Genomic DNA, 27,288 nt, shown 5'->3' on the forward strand with positions numbered 1-27,288 from the left:
TTTAAACCTGAGACAAATATACAATAAGGAGAAAGGAAATTCTGAGATTATATGTGTTCTGCTAAATTTAACTATCAGGTCGAAACAATGCAGTCTAAACATTTCTTCAATACTACAGTTTTCCAATTAATTATATTTTTAAAGCTCAGAAGAATTTCAATTTGAATAAACTTGAACAATTTAAGAGAGAAATAAAAGAAATAGGCCAGGTAGCTCCTCTTCTAAAATTCATGTCACACTGAATGAATTACATACATGTCTTCACTGATTTCTACATTAAAATGGTGGGATAAAAATGCCTGAGAGCCAATAAAATAGGTATAGAAGGGAAATTTCTCAACATAATAAAGGGCATCTATGTAAAACCAACGGCCAACATCATTCTTAATGGAGAGGCTAAAAACATTCCCCTTAAGAACAGGAACAAGACAAGGATGCCCTTTATCACCACTCCTATTTAATATGGTGCTGGAAATCCTAGCTAGAGCAATAAGGCAAGAAAAAGAAATAAAAGGTATCCAAATTCGTAACTATCTTAATCATCTAGTGTTACTCTAACAGGAATACTACAAGTAGATGGCTTTACAAAGAGAAGTTTATTCTCTCTCAGTCCAGTAGGCTACAAGTCCAAATTCAGGGCATCAGCTCCAGGGCAAGGCTTTCTCTGTCGGCTCTGGAGGAAGGTCTGTGTCATCAATCTTCCCTTGGTTTGGGAAATTCTCTTCGCTGGAACCTCAGGTCCAAAGGACGCGCTGCTCCCGGCACTGTTTTCTTAGTGGTATGAGGTTCCTTACTCTCTGCTTGCTTCCTTTTCCTTTTCTCTCTTGAGAGATAAAAGGTGGTGCAGGCCACACCCCAGGGAAACTCCCTTTACGTTGGATCAGGGATGTGCCCTGGGTAAGTGTGGTGTTACAATCCCACCCTAATCCTCTTTAACATAAAATTACAATCACAAAATGGAGAACAACCACACAATTCTGGGAATCATGGCCCAGCCAAATTGATACACACATTTTTTGGAGGACATAATTCAAACCATGAAGTAATGAAAAAGTTAAACTGTCCCTGTTCGCAGATGATATGATACTATACATAGAAAACTCTAAAGACTCCATGAGAAAACTACTGGAACTAACAGAAAGATTCAGCAGAATAGCAGGATACAAGATAAACAAACAAAAATCCGTTGGATTCCTATACACCAATAAAGAGAAGGATGAAAAGGAAATCAGGAAAACAATACCATTTATAATAGCCCCCCCAAAAATAAAATACTTAGGAATAAATCTAAAAAGGGATATAAAAGACCTATACAAAGAAAACTACAAAACACTACTGTAAGAAACCCAAAAGAATCTACATAAATGGAAAAACATACCATGCTCTCTACTGTGATGGTTAAGATTGTGTGTCAACTTGGCTGGGCCATGATTCTCAGTGTTTTAATGTGATCACTCCCATGACTGAATATACTGTGAGTAGCCAATCAGATGAAAGGGAGTTTCCTTGGGGGTGTGGCCTGCATCTGAATATAAGCAGATGTTCTGGCTTTTTGCTCACTCTGGATCCTGCGGCTGCCTCCTGTCGTCTCAACTCTGGTTCTTGGGACTTGAGCTATCAGCTTATCTGCCAAATTTGGGATTTGTCGATCTTCACAGCCTGTGAGTGGAGCCCTGCTCTCTGACCTGCCAATCTTGAGTTCTCCAGCTCCTACAGCTGCGTGAATCAGGAGAAACCTTGTCATCTTCCCTGCCGTTCTTGGAACTGGTCAACCTTCACAGCCTGTGAGTGGGAGCCCTGCTCTTCAACCTGCCGATCTTGGGCTCGCCAGCTTCTGCGGCTGCATGACTTGGGAGAGGCCTCTACCCTGATCCACAGACTTGGGACGTTCTAGCCTTTACAATCACGTGAGCTATTTCCTTGATATAAATCTCTCTATATATGTATATTTATATGCTTTACTGGTTTTGCTTCTCTAGAGAATCCAGCCTAAGACAGATGGGTAGACCTAACATTGTGAAAATGACAGTTCTACCCAAAGCAATTTACAAATATAATCCAATCTCGATCCAAATATCAATAATATTCTTTAAAGAGATGGAAAAACTAATCATTAACTTTATATGGAAACGGAAGAAGCCCCGGATAAGTAATGCACTACTGAAGAAGAATAAAGTAGGAGGACTCATGCTACCTGACCTCAGAACCTACTAAACAGCTATGGTAGTCAGAACAGCCTGGTACTGGTACAACGACACATACATTGACCAATGGAACAGAACTGAGAACCCGATGTAAAACCATCCACCTATGGTCACCTGATCTTCAACAAGGGTCCAAAGTCCATCAAATGGGGAAAAGACAGTCTTTTTAATAAATGGTGCTGACAAAATCAGATGTCCATCTGCAAAAAAATGAAATAGGACCCATACTCACACCATACACAAAAACTCATTCAAAATGGATCAAAGACCTAAATATAAAGCCAAAAACTATAAAGTATACAGAAGAAAAAATAGGATCAACACTTGAGGCCCTAATGCACGGCATTAACAGGATACAAACCATAACCAATAACGCACAAACTCCAGAAGATAAGCTAGATAACTGGGATCTTCTAAAAATTAAACACTTATGCTCATCAAAACACTTCACCAAAAGAGTAAAAAGAGAACCTACAGACTGGGAAAAAATTTTTGGACATTACAAGTCAGAAAAAGGTCTAATCTCTAAAATCTACAAGAAAATCCAACACCTCTACAACAAAAAGACAAATAATCCAATTAAAAAATGGGCAAAGGAACTTCACCAAAGAAGACATTCAAGCAGCCAACAGACACGTGAGGAAATGCTTGCGATCACGAGCCATTAAAGAAATGCAAATTAAAACCACAATGAGATACCATCTCACCCCAGCATTACTGGCACGAAACAAAAAAACTGGAAATAACAAATGCTGGAGAGGCTGCGGGGAGATCAGAACTTTTATGCACTGCTGGTGGGAATGCAAAATGATACAACCATAGAAATAGAAATAGAAATAGAAATACCATACGATCCAGCAATCCCACTCCTAGGAATATATCCTAGAGAAATAAGAGACGTCACACGAATAGACATATGCGTACCCACGTTCACTGCAGCATGGTTCACAATAGCAAAAAGATGGAAACTACCTAGATATCCATAAACAGATGAATGGATAAATAAACTATGGTACACACACACACAATGGAGTATTATGCAACAATAAAGAAAAATGACGAATCTGTGAAGCATCTCATAACATGGATGAAACTGGAGGACATTACACTAAGTGAAATAAGTCATTCACAAAAGGTCAAATATTGTATGAGGCCTCTACTGTAAAAACTCATGAAGAAGTTTACACACAAAAAGAAACAATCTTTGTTGGTTACGAGGGATGGGGGAGAGGGAAACTAAATAGACAATAGATAAGGGATAACTTTGGTGAAGGGTAAGACAGTACACAATACTGGGGAAGCCAGCACAGCTTGTACAAGGAAAGGGCATGGAAGCTCCAAAGACACATCCAAACTCCCTGAGGGACTGAACTGCTGGGCAGAGGGCTATGGGGACCATGGTCTCAGGGAACATCTAGCTCAACTGGCATAACACGGTTTATAAGGAAAATGTTCTACATTCTACCTTAGTGAGTAGCATCTAGGGTCTTAAATGCCTGTGAGCAGCCATCTAAGATACTCCACTCATTTCACCCCTTCGGGAGAAAGGGAGAATGAAGAAAACAAGACACAAGGAAAAGATCAGTCTAAAGGACTCATGGACCACAACTACCACGGCCTCCACCAGACTGAGTCCAGTACAACTAAATGGTGTCTGGCTACCACCACTGACTGCTCTGACAGGGATCACAACAGAGGGTCCTGGACAGAGCTGGAGAAGAATGCAGAACAAAACTCTTACTCACAAAAAAAGACCAGATTTACTAGCCTGATGGAGACTGGAGAAACCTCGAGAGTGTGGCACCTGGTACCCTTTTAGCTCAGTAATGAAGTCAGTCCCGAGGTTCACCCTTCAGCCAAAGATTAGACGGCCCCATAAAACAAAATGAGACTAAGGGAGCACAACAATCCAGGGACAAGGACTAGAAGGCAGGAGGGGACACGAAAGCTGGTAATAGGGAACCCCAGGTTGAGAAGGGAGAGTGTTGACATGTCGTGGGGTTGTTAACCATTGTCATAAAACAATATGTGTACTGTTTAATGAGAAACTATTTGTTCTGTAAACCTTCATCTAAAGTACAATCAAAAAATAAAAATTAAAAAAAAAAAAAAATGCCTGAGAGAATTTCTCTTTCCTAATACCTAGTCATAGAACCCTGGTAGCACAGAGGTTAAGAACTTGGCTGCTAACCAAGAAGTCAGTGGTTCAAATCCACCAGCTGCTCCTTGGAAATGCTATAGGGTAGTTCTACTCTGTCCTACAGAGTTACTATGAGTCGGAATCGACTCAATGGCAACAGGTTTTTTTTTTTTGGTTTTGGAATACCTAGTCATATGGATCAAAAACTGTAAAACAAACAAACAAAAAAAAAACCCAGCAAAAACAAAAACCTCACCTACAAAAAAGCCCAACACAAACAGAAAGCGGCAAAACTCATGGTTATAAACTTTAAAAAACTACTGGCAAATAGCCTGGGATAGAAACACAAAATTCTAGAGTAGAGACAAGTGAGAAGTGTGGCCAGGCTCCCAGCCCATCTTGACACCCTCTCCCCACACAGGATACACTGGAGGAGCCGACAAAATGTTAAGAACTCTTACGATATCCTCCAAACCTAGAGCAGAGCAAAGTGGCTGTTATTATTATCTTTCCAGTCTTCCGACTGGGTAACAGAGGAAAGGGTTGTCAGGGAGTAATTTAAAAATAATGCTCCAGGGCTGCACAATACACTGGGGAACCAGTCTGAAGTCAAAAGAATTTCTGCATGAGAAAAGGATTCTCACACCTCCCACCCTTCTAACTGAGTGAAATAAACCCAAACAAGATATTCTAGCAAAAATCTCAGAATTGAGAATAGAGCCCTGAGAATTTAACAAAGAACATATCATTACTATGCTCACTGGCTATAAGGAAAAAAAAAAGGTATATATTAAAGAAAGTGGCTCTCAAACTATAGCTCTGAAGAGAGAAAAACCTAGACTTGGATATAGTAATAAGAACAGAGTCCAGAAGTCCCTCACACTCTATCAGGACATAAAGAAAGACTGGACAAGGAGGTCCAAGCAAGAGCAAGAGAACAGAAACAGCATGGCAACTTGGCAAACATATTACAGCAGTCTATCAATCAATTAATTAGTAAAAAAGGAACCCTGGAAACAAAGACAGAGTCAAACTTAAAAGAAGACAACTCAAAGAACAGAACAAAGTTTTCCATAGGAGTTTTGTGCTCTAGAGTAATCTAATAAGAACTTTTTATTTTAGGCAATAAAATAAGATCTCAAAGAATATATTATAAACAAAAGGATGAGATGAAAAACGAGAACATACACCTAAAGGTGGGAAGAGAAAATCCAAAAAGTACCTTTAAAGAACTAATAAATTAAAAACATCAAGAAACAGAAATGATACAGCTGAAACTTGGGATTATCATAAAAACCTGAGATAATCATAGAGAATGCAAACAAAAATGACAGAGAATAAGAGCAACCAGAAAGACACTAAGATATGGAAGATCATCAAAAAAGATCCAAAATAGGGATAACGGGTGTCCCAGATATGAAGTTAATAAATAGAAAAATATTATATAAGAAATTGTTTTGAAATGAATAAAGAACCAAATCTACAGAATGAAAGAGTGCAATCGTGATCCAAGAAAACCTGATATGAATATTCAAGTTGCTGAACTTCAAAGACAAAATATCAGCCACCCAAGCAAAACAATAAATCACCCTGAAGGGGGAAAAATCAGGCTGCCCTTTAACTTCTCCATAGCAACAGTAAATGCCTAAAGACAAGGAAGCAATGTTTACAAAGTTTTGAATAAAAAGAAAAGGGTGACTCAGAAATATTATATACCCAACCAAGATCTTGTTTAAGTATAAAAGCCACAGGTAAAACATGAAATGACTCAGCACCTACAGGACTTCTAAAAATGGGAGAAAGGGGTGCTGTATATGGAAGAGGGATCAATTAAGAGATTATTCAAAAATTAAGAAGACAGAAATGAAAAAGTCATAGTAAAAGGACTGGTCTTGAGCACTGAATATAATATGAAACTAATATGAAGGAAAATAATAAGAAAACTAGTATGAAGCAAATGTATACACTGTGGTCACAGACAAAATGTAAAAATATAAATTGTGACAAAATAAATAACCAAAAAAAGTCACAGAGTGGAGGAAGGAGAAGAGGAAAGTGAACTAGTGCTAATGTCCTCATCTTTCATGGCTAGAAGTCAATCAACACTATCTAAAACTGAAGCACAGTATTAAAAAAACAAACATAGAGACTACAACCTCAATATTTATTATCTCATTTCTTTTTTTTTGTTTGTTTGTTTATTGTTGTAGTTTAAATGAGTTTACATTTCAAGTTAGTCTCTTATACAAAAATTTATACATACATTGTTATGTGACCCTAATTGCTCTCCCTATACTGTGACAGCACACTCCTCCTTTCCATCCCTGATTTCCCGTGTCCATTCAACCAGCTCCTAACCCTCTATGCCTTCTCATCTCACCTCCAGACAGAAGCTGCCTGTTTAGTCTTAAGTATCTACTTGAGCTAAGAAGCACACTCTTCACAAGTATCATTTTATATCCCACAGTCCAGTCCAATCTTTGTCTGAAGAGTTGGCCTCAGAAATTGTTTTAGTTCTGGGCTGACAGAGAATCTGGGGGCCATGCTTTCCAGGGTTCCTCCAGTCTCAGACCATTAAGTCTGGTCTTCTTACTAGAATTTGAGTTCTGCACCCCACCTTTCTCCTGCTCCATCCAGGACTCTCTGATGTGTTCCCTGTCAGGGCGTTCATTGGTGGTAGCCAGGCACCATCTAGTTCTTTTGGTCTCAGGCTGATGAAGTCTCTGGTTTATGTGGCCCTTTCTGTCTCTTGGGATAATACTTCCCTTGTGTCTTTGGTGTTCTTCATCCTCCTTTACTCCGGCTGGTTGGGACCAACTGATGTATCTTAGATGGCCGCTTGCAAGCTTTTAAGATCCCAGACGCAACTCACCAAAGTTAGGATGCAGAACATTTTCTTAATAAACTTTGTTATGCCAACTGACCTAGATGTCCCCTGAAAGCATGGTCCCCAGGCCCCTGCCCCTGCCCCTGCTACTCTGTGCCTTGAAGTGTTTGACTGTATTCAGGAAACTTCTTAGCTTTGGTTTAGTCCAGTTGTGCTCGCTTCCCCTGTAGTGTGTACTCTCCTTCCCTTCACCTAAGATAATTCTTGTCTACCATCTAGTCAGTGAATAACCCTCACCCTCCTTTCCCACCCTCATAAACATCAAAGAATGTTTTCTTCTGTGTTTCAACCTTTTCTTGAGGTCTTATAATAGTGGTCTTATACAATATTTGTCCTTCTGTGACTGACTAAATTCACTCAGCATAATGTCCTCCAGATTCCTCCATGTTATGTTTCACGGCTTCATTGTTGTTCTTTATCATTGCATAGTATTCTACTGTGTGAATATACCATAATTTGTCTATCCATTCGTCCATTGATGGGCACCTAGGTTGCTTCCATCTTTTTGCTTTTGTGAACAGTTCTGCAATAAACATAGGTGTGCATGTATCTATTCATGTGATGGCTCTTATTTCTCTAGGATATATTACAAGGAGCGGGATTGCTGGATCGTATGATACTTCTATTTCTAGCTCTTTAAGGAAGTGCCAAATCGATTTCCAAAGTGGTTGTACCATTTTACATTCCCACCAACAGTGTATAAGTGTTCCAGTCTCTCCACAGTCTCTCCAGCATTTATTATTTTGTGTTTTTTGGTATTATCTCATTTCTTAACATTTAGAAGGAACTTGTATTAAAGAAATATTTATGACTCAAATTCATTTTTCTGTTAAATTAATTAAATAACATATAATAAAATCCTATTTCTATAAAAGTATTTTCATCCATCTATCTATAAGAACCTCATAATAAACAGAGAAAAGGGTGAAGTTGTCAAGGATATCATTTTTCTTGGATCCACAATCAACACCCATGGAAGCAGCAGTCAAGAAATCAAATGATGTACTGTACTGGGCAAATCTGCTGCAAAAGAACTCTTTAAAGGGTTAAAAAAGCAAAGATGTCACTTTGAGGACTAAGGTGCGCCTGACGCAAGCCATGGTGTTTTCAATCGCCTCATATGCATGCGAAAGCTGGACAACAAATAAGGAAGACCTAAGAAGAATTGACACCTTTGAATTATGGTGTTGGTTAAGAATATTGAATATACCATGGACTGCAGGAAAAACGAATGAATACGTCTTAGAAGAAGTACAGCCAGAATGGTCCTTAGAAGCAAGGATGGCGAGACTTTGTTTTACGTACTTTGGACATGTTATCAGGAGGGACCAGTCCGTGGAGAATGACATCATGCTTGATAAAATAGAGGGTCTGTGTAAAAGAGGAAGACCCTCAATGAGATGGACTGACACAGTGGTTGCCAACAATGGGCTCAAGCAGTGGACAAGGCAACGTTTCATTCCATTGTACACAGGGTCGCTATGGGTTGGAACTGACTCGATGGCACCCAACAACAACATCTATTCATTCATCTTTTCATCAAAACATGAGCATACAAAGATATCTAAAATAATGTTCATCTGATGTTAAACTAAAAAAAAAAAAAAAAAACCAAACCCATTGCCACTGAGTCAATTCCGACTCACGGTGACCCTACAGGACAGAGTAGAACTGCCCCGTAGGGTTTCCAAGCCTGAGATCTTTACAGAAGCAGACTGCCACATCTTTCTCCCATGGACTGGAGAGTAAACTTGAACATTCGACCTACCAGTTAGCAGCCAAGTGCTTAACCACCGTGCCATGAGAGCTCCTTCACCTCATGCTAATAATGGTTATTTCTGAAAGATAAGCTCTGTAGTGATTTTTTTAAAAAACAACGCTTAGGCTCTGTAACATTTCTTCTTTGGTTGAATTTTAAAGTGAGCATATCACTTTTTTATGAAAAAAATACTTTTCTTTAAAAAACCTTAGAATTTTTAAAAAGTAAAAATAAAACCTACTCCAAATACATAAGATAAAGTATAAATGGTTAACTCAGAAAATTAGTTTATGTGTTGTTTCAGTTAGGAATGTAATGAAATCCAATTTACAACGGCTTAACCAAATAGATTATTTTTTTTCTCTCATAAGAGGTATACACTTCTTGGAATTGGTTCTGGTTTAAAAAATGCCATAGGAAATCTATATTCTTGATTTCAGTCCCATTGCCCTGAGCTTTTATCCTCATGCTTTCTGTTGCGTGGTCAAAGGCTCTACAAAACAAGTCAAAAATAAAGACAGGGGACGTAGGAACAGCACCAATCTTATCTATCCCCTTTTATGAGAAAAGCAAAAAGTTTTCCAGAAACTTTCAGCAGACCCAACTTCCACCTTACAGACAACAAGTTTGTCCTATGACTGGCCACTCTGAACAGAAGGAAGGGAGAAGAAAGCTTTTAGCTCTTTTAGCCTCTAGAAGAAGGCAGGTGGGGGAGAAGGGTTGTGAATGGTGAACGATGGGTGAACCCAGGGTGAACCCACAGTGTCTGCTCCAACGGTCTAAATTAATTCTTAAAAACAATTTTTGAATACTTTTCTCAAGTCATAACATTTGACTAAATTCCCAGTACATTAGCTTGATGGAGAACTTTTACATCTCCAACTTGATAAAAATTACCCGAAGATACAATCAATCACAACTACAGGTTACTTTCAGTAGTAAGGGAAAAGTGGCACTGAAGGTTCCCTGCATCAAGATTATACTAACACAACATTTGACAAGACACTGTATTACTGGAAAATTTTTTTAAAAATTCAAATCTTATTAATATAAAAGTCAACCACTGAAATATCTCTAGAGAATTATTTATCCAAACTCTGCCAACAATTCCATAGCAGTTATACATTTTGTAAAAAAAGTATGTACAAACCCTGTGGCATAGAGGTTAAGAGCTATGGCTGCTAACCAAAAAAGGTCGGCAGTTCAAACCCACCAGGTGCTCCTTGGAAACCCCATGGAGCAGTTCTACTCTGTCCTACAGGGGCGCTATGAGTCAGAATCGACTCAACGGCAACAGGTTTTTGGTCAGCAAGTCAGCACCTCTTTGGTAATGATTATGTCCACATATGTGAGTCATCAGCCTGTCAACAACTGATTAGAATACTTTCTATGGTTTACAGGCTAAGAATCTAAGTTTATAGTTCACAGAAAACAGCTATTATAATCTTTTCAGATGTCTAAGGCTAAGGAGGTAATCAGAATAGAATTATTTTAAAAGCAAACTTTCCTCAATTCTCAGATATTAAGTGTTAATATGCTACTATATGAGATAAACGTAGAATTTTTAGGTACTAAGGTTTTTATTTCTAGCTTTGACAGTTCAAAACTTATAACAGCAACATTTACTATCAGCCAAATAAACCTCAACTGCCCACTCCCCAAACTGATCAAGGGTCAGTAATTTTTTTTTTTTTTTTAAAGCAACAGTAAGATAGGATAAACAAAGGTAGTGTTTTTAAAAATCCAACTGACAATGAATTCCCCTCTTTGGTATTTTTTTCAAGGCCACCTTCATTCTTTTTGGAACACAGTGAAAAAGACACTCGAGATTAGCTACTCCTTGAAAACTGACGAGGATTTTGCCCAGGCTTGAAGTGGGGAAGTGCGAGTCCAAGAATACAGGCTCTTGGGAGCAGGACAATCCATATTCATACTCAACGTCTTTCCAAGTAAAGCTCCTAGTCTGCCATTTCCCCACCGTCTCAAGCCCCTGTTCCTGCCTCTAACTCTCCGTTTCTGAGAGAATTCCAAGGCTTGCTTTCTTTTTTTAATCCTAGGAGACAGTGAGTGCTGCCAGTAGTACTTCCTGCTCTGGATCCCATATATCTGGGGTCCTAACTTCCTGGGGAAATTTCTCCCTTGTCTCCACTTCTTATTTTTCTGAAAGACCTCCTTATTCCTCATCACTGCCTTGGCCCTACCCCTGTGACATAAAACAAGTCACTCAGTTGCTCACAGCCCCACACTTCCCATCTATACACAGAGCAGTTGAACTGAACTAGAGCAGGCCTCAACCCAGTGACACAATGTTATTTTTTTATAAGTATTTTATAACTCCAGTTTACTATACTGAAGTGATATTCATAAACAATATAACCTACTTACAAGCATACATTTTAAATCAATATAATGCCCTAATTGTAATACAAAGGGGAAATAAAAGTAATTTATAACAAAGTATTATTATTTCAATATGTAAACACTTGAGCACAACTGACATAATGAAGTAGTCAGATGCTTGCACCTGGACGTAGAGTAACCAAGGGTCTACAAGTGAACTGGTACCAAGAGAACTCCCGAGTCAAACAGGAAAAAACAGAAGAGGGTGGAAGGCTGAATAACACTTCCCCCAAAGCTGTCCACGTCTTAATCACCGGAACTTTGAATGCTACCTCACATGACAGTCTTTGCAGATGTGCTTCAGTTAATGACCCTGAGATGGGGACAGCCAACCTGGTAGGTCCTATGTGCAATTACAAGTGTCTTTATAAGAGGGAGGCAGAGGGAGATTTCAGACAGAAGAGAGAGCATTGTGACCATGAAAGCAGAGAGTGGAATGATGCAGCCACAATCCAAGAAATGCCAATAAGCCACCAGAAGCTAGAAGATGCAAGGAATGAATTCTCCCTTACAGCCTCCGGATAGAGGGCAGTCTTGATTACACTTGACTTTGACCTAGCGAAACTAATTTCAGACTTACAGCCTCCAGACTTTAAGAGAATAAATCTCTGTTGCTTAAAGCCACCACATTTGTGGTAATTTGTTATAGCAGTCATAGAAAACGAATGAAGCTAGCAACATATCCACATCCTGAGAGGGGGGAGAAAAAAAGAAACAGAAGAAACATCAATATTAAATTGATAGCAAACATGGTGCCTGGCTACCACCAGTGGCTGCCCTGACAGGGAACACAACAGAGAGTCCTGAACACAGCAGGAGAAAAATGTAGAACAGAACCCAAATTCATGTAAAAAGACCGGACTTGATGGTCTGACAGAGACTGGAGGAATCCCTGAAACTATGACCCCCAGACACATTGTTAGCCCAGAAATGAAACCATTCCCAAAGCCCACTCTTCAGACATAGACAGACTATAAAACAAAAAATAATACACGTGAGGAATGTGCTTCTTAGTTCAATCAGATATATGAGACCAAATGGGCAGCTCCTGTCCAAAAGCAGGACGAAAAGGCAGGAAGGGACAGGAGCTATTCAAATGGACACAGGAAAACCAGGATGGAAAGGGGGAGTGTGCTGTCACATTGTGGGTATTGCAACTAATGGCACAAAATAATACGTGTATAAATTTTCTGCTTTTCAGTCAATGATTAAACTTCAAATAATATGTCTACACAGGCAGTCCCAACTTCCAAACATTGTATACCGAAACCCCCAAACAGCTTTCTGTATTCCTGCTTAGACTTCTGTACATTAGCTGATCAGGAACTCAGGGGGCACCACCTGTCACCCAAAGGTTTCATTTCAGCAGTGCTGCTTAATCATGCAACAAGGTTTGATTCGCCTGTTCAATATGCTTTAATGAGCATAAGGTAGATGGACTTGGGAGTGGGGAGAGGAGGAACAAAGAGCTGGGTGGTAGGACAGATGCAGGGTGGCATGGGGATGAGGGTTTGGGATGTAAGAGCTGCCTGGAAAAGTCTGCACTTTCCTGGCAGTGACCAGGAAAGCAGAGATGTGAGACAGGGTGGACTCAGTCCTGCCTGTGCCTCACAGGAGGATGGACCAGTGGGCCTCCAGGGTTCAGTGAAGCCCAGCAGTGACCCAGGGTTGGCAGTGTGGTGGCTTGGCGTTTCTGGTGTTCCTTTACCTAATGCAATGAACGTTTTAATAACTAACAACAAGCCAAGTGTGATCCTTCAACAGGGACCAGGGGTGAAATTCTATCAAAGTGGTTTTGAATAATGCTCTAGGTAACCCTGTGAATCTCAAGAACTTCAGGTGAGGGGAAGAAGTGTGTGACTTCAGCCTCCTTCCACCCCTTATAACTTCAATGAAAGAAGCCTCATGTTTGTATTAGAAACATATTGTGCTGCCTAATGAGAATCTGTTCAAAACACGGGTTCTACTGCTAAGACAAAATACAAAGCCTACCTTTTTACTGAACTTTGACTGTATTTTACAAAAAGGCATAAAAATTAAAAAAAAATGTGGTCAGCAGTGATAAAAATAAAAGTCTTATAAATGTACTGCAATTATTATAAAGATGAAAGTCTTTAGGCATGCTGAAAATAGCAAATCTCGTGTCTCAATGCAATACTCGCAGGCTCAACTGTGTGTTTGTCTAAGAAGTAAAAACATACTTAGAAACAAAAATAATATTTTAGAAATGTATCATTGGTTATGGGTCTAAAAGGTAATCTCAGTAATTGAGGACTTCTAGCCATTTCTTGGCTCGCTGGGCATGGAAGCATATCCCCATACCATCTTCCTTCACCTTCCGTACCTGACCTTTTAATACATAAATCTCCTTGCACTCTCTTCTTAAGAAAGTACCAAAAAGTCTGTAGTCTACATTTATTGCCTTGATTCCTATGTAATTTCAAAATGAGTCATATTCTCCTTCTGAGAAATGACAAAGATCAAATGTATATACTTCCATTTGTAGTAAACAAGCCACATTTCAGAGGTCTACATACTATGAGATGAAGAAGGGACATATGGGAAACTGGACATATCTGTCATAAATCAGGTGTAAAGGTGGAGCCCTGGTGGCGCAGTGGTTAAGCATTTGGCTGCTAACCAAAAGGTCGGCAGTTTAAATCCACCAGCTGCTCCTTAGAAACCCTATGGGGCAGTTCTACTCTGTCCTATAGGGTTGCTGTGAGTTGGAATCAACTTGACAGCAACACGTTTGGTTTTTTTGGTTTAAAGATAGCTTAGATATTTGCTTAAAATTTTAGAGTTACATCACTTACATTCAAAAACAAGTATCCAAAACACATCCGAATGCTAAATATGCAAAAGGCTTGTTATACTATAAAACTCAAAAAACTTGGATACCATCTATCAGAGTTTAAGCTGAGAAGTATCAGGATTTTATTATAATACTATGCTGCATACAAAAACAGAAGAATCAGAAATCTTATTCTGAGACCAATGAGACTAAATTTTAACTGGAGATAGTGGCCTGGAAAACATTCCAGAAGGGGGCAGGGATTTATCACATGTATAGTTCATCATAAGCTACCACAACAAATACTGAGATTTCTTATTTCATCCTTGCTTTTGGTTATCAAGGCAATAGTGGTATCTCTTCTTCTGTAAACTCTTTTTCGACAATTTCAAAATAGGTCTTGCCCTCCTGCTGGCAAGTAAACCAGCAGGTCAGAGGAAGCCAGGGGGAAGATGTGGTCCTAGCCATCATCCGCAAACCTCACACTGAGCTCAATAATCTCAACTCTTCTCTTCACTGCAATTGAATAGGGAAAGAATATCTTCCTCAAGGCTTCCAGTCACTCTCTTTTTTTCTCGTCTCTATGTACCTCCAGTCTGGAGACTTTAGATGCTATTCCTCCCAGGAATTTAGCTTTCCCTACTTTTTGCCTTAGTTCCCCAGGAGGAGAGTGAGAGTTGACTGCACTTGGTGCTTGCCTCAGGCAGTTGCTGTAGAAAGAGATGTTCTTAAAAACGTCCTTCTAAGACCAGACTTACTGGTCTGACAGAGACTGGAGAAACCCCAAGAGTATGGCCCCCAGGCACCCTTTTAACTCAGTACTGAAGTCACTCTTGAGGTTCACCCTTCAGCCAAAGATTAGACAGGCCTATAAAACAAACAATAACACACATAGTTCAACCATGTATACAAGACTAAAGGGGCACACCAGCCCAAAAGCAAAGACGAGAAGACAGGAAGGGACAGGAAAGCTGGATGAACAGAAATGGGGAAGGCGAGGTTGAGAAGGGGAGAGCGCTGAAACATCACATAGTTGGCAACCAATGTTACAAAACAATATGTGTATTAATTGTTTAATGAGAAACTAATTTGCTCTCTAAACTTTCACCTGAAGCATAATAAAAATAATAGTATTTTAAAAAAAATCAGAAATGAAAAAAAAGTCCTCCTCTTTCCTTCCAGCTCCAACACATTATCAGACTATCATGAGTATAGCAGGAGGTACTGTTACACTTTGTAAAATGATACTGGAAAAATAATCTGTCAAAGTTGCTCTTTTAAAAATGGTAAGAAATATTTTTAATGTATAAAGCAAGTTATTCTGCAAGTTCAGGACACCTGTTATCATCATCCCACAGTATCCCTTCTGGATTTTTCAATGCTAGATTTTCAAGAAATAGCAATGTACCTGTATTTTCTAAAAACAAAACTTTCCACTGGGTGGATGTTTCTGAGCTGGAAAATAAATAAAAACATCTGACTCTCTCAACAACTAAATAGAGTTCTGTGAGCTTAGTTTACAGTACATGAGGTAGATGTGTCCTCAACCCAAATCTCAAATCTGTGGGACCAAACAGAGTTATCAGGAAATTTGAGCACCAGATTGAGAACGCAAGAGAAATGAGTTCGAGCCTTGACTGGGTCACTAAAACTGTATGTCCTTGATGCGTCACTGTATCCCTCTGAGTTGTGGATACCTAGTCTATAAAATGCAAGGGCTGCAGCAAATGAGCTTTAAAATACCTTCCGGCTCTAACCTTTTAAATTTTCATAAAATCCTGAGGGCTTGTGTTACAGCTATCAATTGTTTACCTACTCACATACACTGTTAATATCTATATGAAAGAGATTAATTCTTATGAAGCCAGTATTTTATAAATACCTGAAATTTGGTCCATAAATTCCGTGTTGTACAAGATAAGGGGTGCGAAGAATTCTCGCCCTATTCCTTTTAGCTATGCTTGAAAGTGAGCATTTGCTCCATACAAGTTTATTTAGTGCTCCAAAAGTTTTCTCAAGATTTGACAAGACAGAAAGATACGTGAACCTAGAGTACTAGATTGCAGATAATCACAGATAGCTATCTTTAAACAAGTTATAGAGAAATAGGGTTAAAAAGTGATTCTAAATTCCAACTCCAGTAAAATGGCAGGCTGGCTGAGCTAACTCAAATTCCCCTTCCTCCATAAATACAGAAAAAGGCTAGATAAAATACAAAAACTGCCAAAAATGTGCATACAATAGCCAACCTTGAAAGAAAAGAGAGAGAGAGAGGAAAAAGAGGAGAAAAAGGAAGAAGGAAAGGAGGGAGAGAAGAGCAAATCTCAGGTGCTAGAAATGAAGAGGAAAACCTAGAACTGAAGCTCCGGCTGCCTTGGCAGCCCCGGGACAGATCACAGCAGGAATGTATTGCTCAGGGAGGGACAAAAGAACTGCCCTTGGCTCTCATAAGGCAAGGAGGGAGAAATGAGACCTCTGCACAAAGCAGGGACCCTGTCTAGCCTGTAAAAATGAAATGAATAAATCTTTGTCCCCTGGTCTAAAGCAGCAGCAAGACAGACTTTCTTCCCTGGGCAAAGTTTGGAGAGTGGGGCTGGGGGGTAGTTCCCTCTGAGAAATCAAATTAAAAGCCTGTGCAAACTGGGGTGGTTGTTGTTGTGTGCTGTTGAGTCAATTGCAACTCCTTGCAACCCTACAGGACACAGTAGAACTGTCCCCAAAGGGTTTCCTAGGCTGTAAATCTTTACAAGAGCAGATCGTTAGGTCTTTTCTCCTGTGGAGCAGCTTGTGGGTTCAAATCGCCGACCTTTTGGTTAGCAGCTGACTGCTTAAGCACTGCGCCGCCAGGGCTCCTTAAACTGGGGGTAAGCAGTACAAATTGATAATCCATACTGATTAACATTTTTGTTGTGGTAGTGGCGGCGGTGGTGTACCTCAAGTCAATTCCAACTCACAGTGACCCTACATGACAGAGCAGAACTGCCCCATAGAGTTTCCAAGGCTGTAATATTTACAGGAGCAGACTACCACATCTTTCTCCCACAAAGTGGCTGGTGGGTTTGAACCGGCAACCTTTTGGTTAGCAGCTGAGTGCCTAACCATTGTACCACCAGGGTGCCTTCTTTACTCTACGTAAGTTAAATACTCATATTAACATATATACATACAGTAAAAGGATGTATATGGAATATATGACTTCCAAATCAATTTAGAAAGCAGGGAAGGACAAAAAAGAAAGCAAAGAAAAAAATGGAAAATTGAAAATACAAAATTAAAATGAAGAAGTAAGTCTAGATATATCAGTAATCATAATAAATTTGTTAAAAGACATTTTCAGATACAGATACATAAATACAGATATACATATAATCCAGCTATAAACTGTTTATAAAAGACACAATTATAATGACACAAAAAGGTTAAAAGTGAAAGGCTGGAAGAAAGATAATACCAGATGAACACTAATAAAAAGAAAATTGGTTGAACTATATTAATATCAGGCAAAATAGACCTTACGGCAAAAGTATTAATGGAAATTAAAAATATGTATTACTTAAAGGATCAGTTCACAGAAAAAAATAATAATGTTGAACTTCATGCTATTAACAAGTTAAAAAATAGTGTGTATAGAAAAAAAAAAGCAAACTAAATCCAAAGCTACTAGAAGGAAAGAAATAACAAAGATTAAAGCAGAAATAAATGAAATAGATAAAGTTGGTTTTTTGAAAGGATCAATAAAATTGACAAACCTTTAGCTCGACTGACAAAGACAGGGAAGATGCAAACAGCTAAAATCAGAAATGAAAGTGGGGACCTACAATCGACCCTACAGAAATAAAAAGGATCAGAAGAGAATACTATAACAATTACACACAAACAAACTAGATAATTTTGAATAAATGGACAAATCCCTAGAAACACATAAACTATCTAAACTGACTCAAGAAAAAATAGAAAATCTCAACAGACTCATAACAAGAGATTAAATCCATAATCAAAAACCTCCCAATAATAAAATTCCTGGACCAGATGGCTTCACTGGGATAGTCTGCCAAACATTTATAGAAGAGATGACATCAATTCTTCTTAACTCTTCCAAAAAACAGAAGAGGTTTCTATTAACATGCTATAAGCGAAGTGTTAACCCCAATACCAAAGTCAGACAGACACCACAAGAAAACTACAAAGCAATATTCCTTATGAATATAGATGCAAAAATCCTCAACAAAATACTAGCAAATTGAATCAAACAGCATATTAAAAGGATTATACATCATGATTAAGTGGGATTTATCCCAGGAATGCAAGGCTAAGCAGGTCAGCATTAGAAAATCAATCAATGTAATATGCCACACATTAACAGAACAAAGAAAAGAACCACAGGAGCATCTCAACTGATAAAGAGAAAGAAAGCCTTTGGAAAAAAGCCAACACCTTCCTTTCTTTAAATTTTATTTATTTTGTTGTTGTTGTTGAGAATATACACAGCAAAACATACACCAACTCAACAGATTCTAACATGTACCATTTAGTGACACTGATTACATTCTTCGAGTTGTGTAACCATTCTCATCCTCCTTTTCTGAGTTGTTCCTTCCTCATTAACATAAACTCATTGCCCTCTAATGTTCCCATACAATCTTTCAAGTTGTTGTCAATTTGATCCCATGCAGCTAGTTTTTGAAACAGTATAATGCTCAAGGCAAACCTTTTTTACTAGCTAAGCTAAACTACTGTTTGGTTTTAAGAAGACTTCAGGTGATATTTTTGGCTCAAGGTTCAGAGACTGTATCAGGACAATAGTTTCAGGGGTTCACCACCCTCCATCGTTCCAGAAAGTCTACAGTCCATGAGAATTTCAAATTCTGTTCTGCATTTCCCTCCTTTTATCAGGATTCTTCTATGGAATCTTTGATCAAAATGTTCAATAATGGTAGCCGGGCACCATCCAGTTCTTGTGGTCTCATGGCAAAGGAGGCAGTTGTTCATGTGGCTACACATTCCATATCCTCCCCTATTCCTGACTCTCCTTCTTCCTCTGTTGTTCCAGGTGAATAGGGAACAACTGATGTGCCTTGGATGGCCACCTGCAAGCTTTTAAGACCCCAGGCACTATGCAATGAACTAGGAGGTAGAACAGAAGCACTAAATATGTTATTAGGCCAATTTATTGGGATGGCAGCCTCAGCAGCTACTCTTTTTTTTTTTTTTTTGTCATTGTTATAAATATATCTATCATACAACTTCTGCCAATTCCACTTTTTACAGGCGTACAACTTATTGACAATTACAATAATAGGCTGTGCAATCCTATCCTTAACCAGCGCATTATTTCCATCACTGTGAATCCCCTTCCCTCTCCCTCCCGCCTGTGGTAACCACTAACAAACTTTGGTCTCTATACATTTGCTTTTTCTTGTCTTTTTATATAAGTGAGTTCATACAATATTTGTTCTTTTGTGATTGACTTATTTCACTCAGCATAATGTCTTCAAGCTCTACCCATACTGTAGCATGTATCAAGACTTCATTTCTCCCACTGGTTGAGTAGTATTCCATTGTATGTATGTACCATATTTTGTTTATCCATTCATCTGCTGTTGGACATTTAGGTTGTTTCTACCTTTTGTCTACTGTGAACAGTGCTGCAGTGAACACTGGTGTACACATCTCTTTTTTAATCTCTGCTTTCAAGTCTTTTGGGTATATAACTAGGAGTGGGATTGCACTAAAATAGTTTTATTTTTAGTTTTTTGAGGAATTGCCACACTCTTTTCCACAGCGGCTGTACCATTTTGCATTCCCACCAGCAATGGCTAAGGGTTCCAATTTCCCCACATCCTTGCAACACTTGTTATTTGCTATTTTTTAAATTTTTTTATCTTTGCCATCCCAGTGGGAGTGTAATGGTATCTCACTGTCGTTTTGATTTGCATTTCTCTGATGGCTAATGATGCTGAGCATCTTTTCATGTGTTTGAATGTCCTCTTTGGTGAAAATCCAACACCTTTTCAAGATAAAAACACTCAACAGACTAGGAATAGGAAGGGAATTTCTCAGTGATAAAGGGCATTTATGAAAAACCCACAGCTAACATCATACTCAATAAAGACTAAGAGCTTTCCCCCTTAAGACAAAGAACAAGACAAGGATGCCTGTCTCACCACTGCCATTCAATACTGTACTGGAAGTCCTAGCTAGAGCAACTAGGCAAGAAAAGGAAATAAAAAGTATCCAAATAGGGAAAGAAGAAGTAAAACTATCCCTTTTTGCATATATATGATCATATATATAGAAAATCTAAAGAATCTACAAGAAAACTACTAGATCAAATAAATGCAGCAAAGTGGTAGAGTACAAGGTCAACACACAAAAATCATTTGGGTTTCAATACACCAGCAATGAGCAATCTGAAAAAAAAATTAAGGAAACAATTCCATTTACAATACAAAATAATAAAATACCTAGGAATAAATTTAACTAGAGAGGTGAAAGACTAGTACACTGAAAACTACAAAACATTGTTGAAAGAAATTTAAGAAGAACTAAATAAACTGAAGGACAGTCCATGTTCATGCATGGGAAGACATAATATTAAGATGTCAACAGTGCCCATAGTGATCTATAGATTCAACGCAATCCTCACCAAAATTCCAAGAGCCTTCCTCGTAGAAACAGAAAAGCCAATCTTCGATTGTATATGGAATTGCAAGGGACCTTGCATAGCCAGAGCAATCTTAAAAAAGAAAGAAGTAGGAGGACTCACACTTCCGATTTCAAAACATACTATAAAGCTACAGTAATAAAAAGCCTAATACTGCTGTAAGGATAGACATATAGACCAATGGAATAGAAGTGAAAGTAGAGAAACCTACACGTCTATGGTCAATTGATTTTTGACAAAGGTACTTAAGTCCATTCAATAAGAAAAGAATAATCTCTTCAATAAGTGGTGCTGAGACAATGGGATTTCTACATGCAAAAGAATGCAGCTGGACCCATACTTCACACCACATATGAAAATTAACTCAAATGGATCAGTGACCTAAATGTAAGAACCAAAACCATAAAACTCTTAGAACAAAACATAGAGGCAATTCTTCTGGATCTGATTTTTGACAATGTATATTCTTAGATATGACACCAAAAGTGCAACCAACAAAAGAAGAAAATACATAAACTGGACTTCATTCAAAGACTTTATCAACAAAGTGAAGAGATAATCTACAGGACGGGAGAAAACATTTGGGAACTATATATCTGATAATGGTTTAATATCCAGAATATACAAAGAACTCCTACAATTCAACAACAAAAAGACTAACAACCCAATCAAAAAATGGGCAATGGACTTGAACAGACATTTCACCAAAGGATATACGCAAATGGCCAATAAACACATGAAAAGATGCTTAAAGTCATTAGTGATTAAGGAAATGCAAATCAAAACAACAGTGAAATACCATTTCACCTCCACTAGGATGGCTGTCATCAAAAAACAAAACAAAAATAGAAAACAAGTGTTGGCAAGGACGTGAAGAAACTGGAACTCTCATCCACTGTTAGTAGGATTGTAAAATGGTGCAGCTACAGTGGAAAAGTTTGGTGTTCCCTCCAAAAGTTAAACAAAGAATTCCATATGAGCCAGCAATTCCATTCCTAGGTATATACCCAAAAGACTTGAAAGCAGGGATGCAAACAGGTACATGTACACCAGTGATCACTGCAGCACTATTCACAATAGCCAAAAGGTGCAAACAACCCAAGTGTCTATCAACAGATGAATGGATAAACAAATGTAGTATATCCATGTCATTCTCACTATCTGAAATTTTTTCATTTGACCCAACAATTCCACTCCCAGGGATTTATACTACCAAACAAGGTTCTAGAAGCACAAAATTACTTACATATAAGGTTATCATAGAAGCACTGTTTGTATCAGCAAAAGCCTAAAACAACCTAAATATCCATCAATAGTGGTCTGGTTAAATTAATTTTAACTGAAGAAATTATTTATGTGCTAGGAAAATTGGGTGATGAAAGGAAGACTTTCCACTTTTGTAACTTCGAAAGTACGAGCCGTTTGAATATGTTATTTTTCAAACAATGAACAAAATGTTGAAAAAATAATTCCTTAAGCTAAATAGCCAGAGAACACTTATCTTTTTGTTAATAAAGTGTATTCATCTATACATTTATTTGATTTTTTTGTGTTTTTGACCATACAATTTACTCTCCATCATATATAATGTTTTCTTTTTTCCCCACAAAATATCAAAACAAGTGATTCTGCAACTTTTAATGTAGCTGTACATCTGGCAGCGTTCAAAGTATCAAATATATCACTACATATATATATTAATTGACTTTTAAGTGACTTCAGAAGTTATGGAAGGGACTGCTAGATTGGCTGGACTGAAAACAACTTGAACGTTCTTTTGCACTGGCCAATATATCGATTTTCTTCTTACCAAATTTCATAAAAACATTCTACAAGAAATGCCTTAATAAATGATGGTATATAAATATAATGAAATATTAAGCACGATTTTAAAAAGCCTGTGAACAAATATTCAAAAAAGCTCACAAAATTATGTTCAACGAACCATAATAAAAAGGAAAAGATTAAGTGATTTTACTACATAAAAATCCCCAAGTCTCTGTAGTGGCTAAGAAGGCCCTTCTGGATCCACGCCCACAGCCCCTAACCTCTCGAGTTCCCCTCCAGCTACTCTTCCCTTGCTCACTTGGCTTCAGCTACACTGGCTCCCTGCTGTTTCTTGAAAACACCACAAGCCCACCTGCCTTAGGACCTTTGCTCTAGCTGTTCCCTCCTTCTGGAATGGCTTTCTCCCAGAACTATGCAATGGCTAACTCCCTCACCACAAGTTTTTACTCAAATCTCACCTCAGTGAGGTGTATCCTGACTTACCCTATTTAATACTGCAATATGCCTGACACTCCTAATCTCCCTTACCCTGCTCGAAATTGTTTTTATTCTATAGCACTTATCACCCTAACTCAAAAACCAAACCCACCGTCATCGAGTCAATTCCAACTCATAGGGACCCTACAGGACAGAGCAGAATTGCTCCATAGGGTTTCCAAGGCTGTAAATCTTTACAGAAGCAGATTGCCACATCTTTCACTCACAGGGTGGCTGATGAGTTCAAACCGCTGACCTTACGGTTAGCAGCCGAGCGCTTTAACCACTGTGTCACCAGGGCTCCTTTATCATCCTAAAGAACTATATTATTTAGTTTTTTTATTATGTTTATTTTTGTCTCCCCACACTCACCCCACTAAAGCATAAATTCCATTAAGGCAGCAATCCCTGTCTGTTTTGTTCACTGGTATCTCAATATTGAGAACAGGGCCTGTTAATAACAAAACTCAATAAATACTTGCTGATTGAACAAATAAATATAATTAAAGCTTATATGCAGCAGCAACAGAATCCATACATAATTACTAAGTGACAAAGAAGGTATTTGCTTGCATTTATGAAAGACAACTAAGAATAATGACAGCTTACCTACTATCTTAAGTACCAGCATTCCTTATCTCATTCCAAGCACAAAACAATCCTATGAGATTGGTGTTATTATCAGCCTCTCCTTACCAATGGAGAACTGAAACTTAGAGAACCTCATAACTGGACAGAAGTCAACTAGACTATAAGCTCCATGACGACAGGGAAACTTACTTGTCTTGATCTCCGATATGTCCCTAGTGTCTAAGTCAGTGCCCTGAGCTGAATGTACAGGCTACAGATACTAGCTGAATGAAATAAATCTGTATTTTCTCATTTTTCTACAATGACTATGCATTACTTATAAAACAAAAAAGTATGCATATTATGATTACAACTATGTAAAATCTGTAACAGGACAATATGCAAACTATAAATGTCATATTAAGGTGGTAGGATTAAGGAGGGTGTTACTATTATTAAGCTTTTAAAAATATTAGTCTTCACTTATTAAAAATGTGGCTATGAGTGGGAATCGACTCCAGGGCAATGGAATGGGTATGGAATATTACTCAGCTGGAAAAGAGCAATGAAGTTCTGATGCCTGCCACAACACGGATGAACCCAGAAAACATGCTGAGTGAAGTAAGTCAGTAGCAAAAGGTCAAATACTGTAGGATCTCACTTACATGAAATAAGCAAACATATAGAAACCAAAGCTTATTAGTGGCTAGCAGGGGTGGGAGAAAAGGGGAGAGGAGAAGTTTTTGGTTAGGGGGCATTGAGTTTATGTTAATGGTGGTGGGATGACTTGGAAAAGGATAGCGATAATGGTGGCACAACATGAAAAATGCCATCAGTGCCGCTGAGTTGTAAGTGTGGAAGCTGTAGGGCTGGCGGATGTTTTGGTATGTATGTTTTCACTGCAATAGAAAAAAATACTGTGAAAAAACAAATAAATCTCCTTATTGTGTTTTCTTAAAATGTGAAAACTTTGACTGAGAAAATAGGTTATATGTATGTACAATTCATGACTAGAAATATTGGTTTATATTTAATATACTTGAATTTAAGCAAGTATATTTAATATACTTGAAGAACTCAAGTATATTTCTTTACAAAATCTTCTAAGAGTTTCTTATATTTCAATACTTAACACAAATATACAAACACAGCCTGACTGCAATTGTATGTACATAACTGTATATACACTAGAATCTAACCATGTAGAAAAAAAGAGAAAAAAAGTAGCCAACATAGTGAAAAGTATTCATAGAAAAAAAGATGGGAAGTAAATGTTCACAGTAACTATCTTTGAATAGCATTACTAGTTCTTTTTTTTTTTTTACTACTTTGTAGTTTTCCATATTTCTATTGTTTTCTAAATAAAAAAATTAATTTGACATTTTTCAGAAAATGAATAAGGTCTGCAAAGTGTACTCAAAACATTGTTGCCCTTCAAATGTTAAAGTGGCATGTTACCTAGACAAGGCAGTTCCTAGGCTGCAAGAGAGAAAAAACTAAATAATACAAATTTTAATCCCTCTATTTAAACTAAGTCTGACAAGAAAAGGAAAGTATTCTTTGTTACAAAATAACACTCAAGTTCTTATACGGCTAAACTCAGATAACTGAATAACAGAATAGCTTTCAACCACCAACAGGAAAAAGAACAAGAAACCACAAAGTAATTTTCTAAAACTAACACTTTTAAATTATTACATGATATATTCCCACTCTAAAAATAGATATAATCTGAAATCCTCAATCTAAAAAAAAAAAAATTGCTCATAACGTATATGGCAAGATAAATCAATGTACGGATCTTAATTTACACTCAAAGAAACTCATTTTAGCAGTTTTTAAAAAACAATACACCTATGCAGCTAATAACACTTCTTATATCTGGAAAAATTTATCTCTGGGGGAAGGACACGAGGGGCGAAGAGACAAAACATCACTCTGCAGCAGCACTACTATAACATAGCTCAACACTAACTATCCATGGGATGGACGGCCTAGTGCTTCTCAAACTAAGTGTGGTAAAGGGCAGACTTTTCAAACTTCTAACTCATCAGAGAATCCACCAAAATACCAGAAAAATGAAATAATAAAAAAATAAATAAACATACAAATGTTTTCAATTATTATTAGATTTAACAATTATCTAGAGAAGTATTTGCTTCATTATGATCTATCCATTCAACAAATTTGGTTGATTGACCAACACCAGGTATTGGACTTACACTTAATAATGGAAAACATATCAAGTAAGTAAATAAATAAACATACTTAAGTCAGCTCTCATCAAAGATTTGCCCATTTCTGATCTTCTAAAAGTTTCCCAGCAGTAAAAACAATGCTTCCATAGTAATAAGCATTAAACCAGTTGCCATGGAGTCGATTCTGACTCATGGCAGCCCCATGTGTATCAGAATAGAACTGTGCTCCACAGAGTTTTTAATGGTTGATTTTTCAGAAATAGATCACCAGGCCTTTCTTCTAAGGTGCCTTTGAGTGGACTTGAACCTCCAACCTTTCAGTTAGCAGCTGAGTGTGTAAACTGTTTGCACCACCCAGACATTTCTTTATTTACTTAACTTTAGCAAGAAAGGCATAACTTTGGATTTGAGAGTAACCTGAACAAAGATAATCAAATGCGAATGAACTGGAAATCTGTTAACTAACCTGATTCATTTCTCCAAATGTGAATTTTAGGAGGCCACAAAGTCATTTCACCCAAGTAGGTCACTATTTCCTAAAACTATATTTAGTTTTCCTTTGAATACAAGAAGAAATATTTCACCTGTGCTAGACATATTCAAACATTTGTTTCTGATGAATAGATATTTGCTTCCGCAGGATTTTCATTTCCTCATTAAAAAAAGAGAAAAATTTCCTGTGAAACAAGTTGGAAATCTAGCCACTTAAACAAGTAATAGTGGTTTTCTGTGCCTCAGTTTACTAACTTATCACTTTTTGCTCTATTTCTTAGTAAACCGAAGCATAAAACCTCAAGATTACCTCTATCTAGGCAGCTAGATTCCTCAACCAGAAATTCAATATCTTAACAGTTACAAATAGCTAAAAATATTAATAAAATACATCAAAGATATTTGATCCTAACAGTTGACAATTTAGAGCTGGAGGAAAAAACAAACCTAGAAAACCTAACCAGGTAATAAAGCAGAATGAGTTTTATATCTAGAAACAGAGACCTGGATCCAAGTCTCAGTTCTTCCTCCGCCTAGCTGAGAAGTTACTTAATTCTTCTAGGTCTCTATCAGGCGTTCTTCACAGGGATGTAAAGTAAAAATAAAGTGTATATGAATGTGAATTGAAAATCTAAACCATATACCCCAAAGAAACTATTTAGAAGCTTAAGCATGCTTTGCACTAATCATTAGGAATTATCCTACAAGTGGCACTCAAGTGCCACAGGTTACTTACAACCACAATGGTTTTCCATTTTAATGGAAACTTGCTTTATATTCAGAAGTGCTGTAAAGGGAAATGAGAACAGGGAAGAAGGTAGAAAACAAAGACCACAAATGAAAAAGAATTATCAAAGCAAAAACAGCTGCTTCTCACAAGTCAATCTTGAGGTTCAAAGACCAATGCCAAGTGAA

General features: G+C 37.8%; 1 protein-coding gene across 12 annotated transcripts in view; it reads right to left on the reverse strand.

The window, feature by feature from the left end:
* The window catches only part of CCDC138 (coiled-coil domain containing 138), an 88,588-nt gene that overhangs the window by 6,608 nt on the left and 54,692 nt on the right, over positions 1-27,288 (reverse strand). Inside the window, exon 14 of one of the 12 annotated variants that reach the window (XM_023733653.1) lies at positions 23,441-23,564. The exons of 9 other annotated variants lie outside the window; for them this stretch is intronic. In XM_023733653.1, coding sequence (XP_023589421.1) covers positions 23,482-23,564 — 83 coding nt within the window. In that variant the 3' untranslated portion in view covers positions 23,441-23,481. Of the gene's footprint in view, positions 1-23,440; positions 23,565-26,451; positions 26,534-27,288 lie in introns of those variants that run through there. 2 more of the 12 variants (XM_023733664.1, XM_023733658.1) reach the window with 2 other exon arrangements.

This window comes from Trichechus manatus, unplaced genomic scaffold (assembly GCF_000243295.1).
Source record: "Trichechus manatus latirostris isolate Lorelei unplaced genomic scaffold, TriManLat1.0 scaffold00004, whole genome shotgun sequence".
NCBI classification, from domain to species: Eukaryota; Metazoa; Chordata; class Mammalia; order Sirenia; family Trichechidae; genus Trichechus; species Trichechus manatus.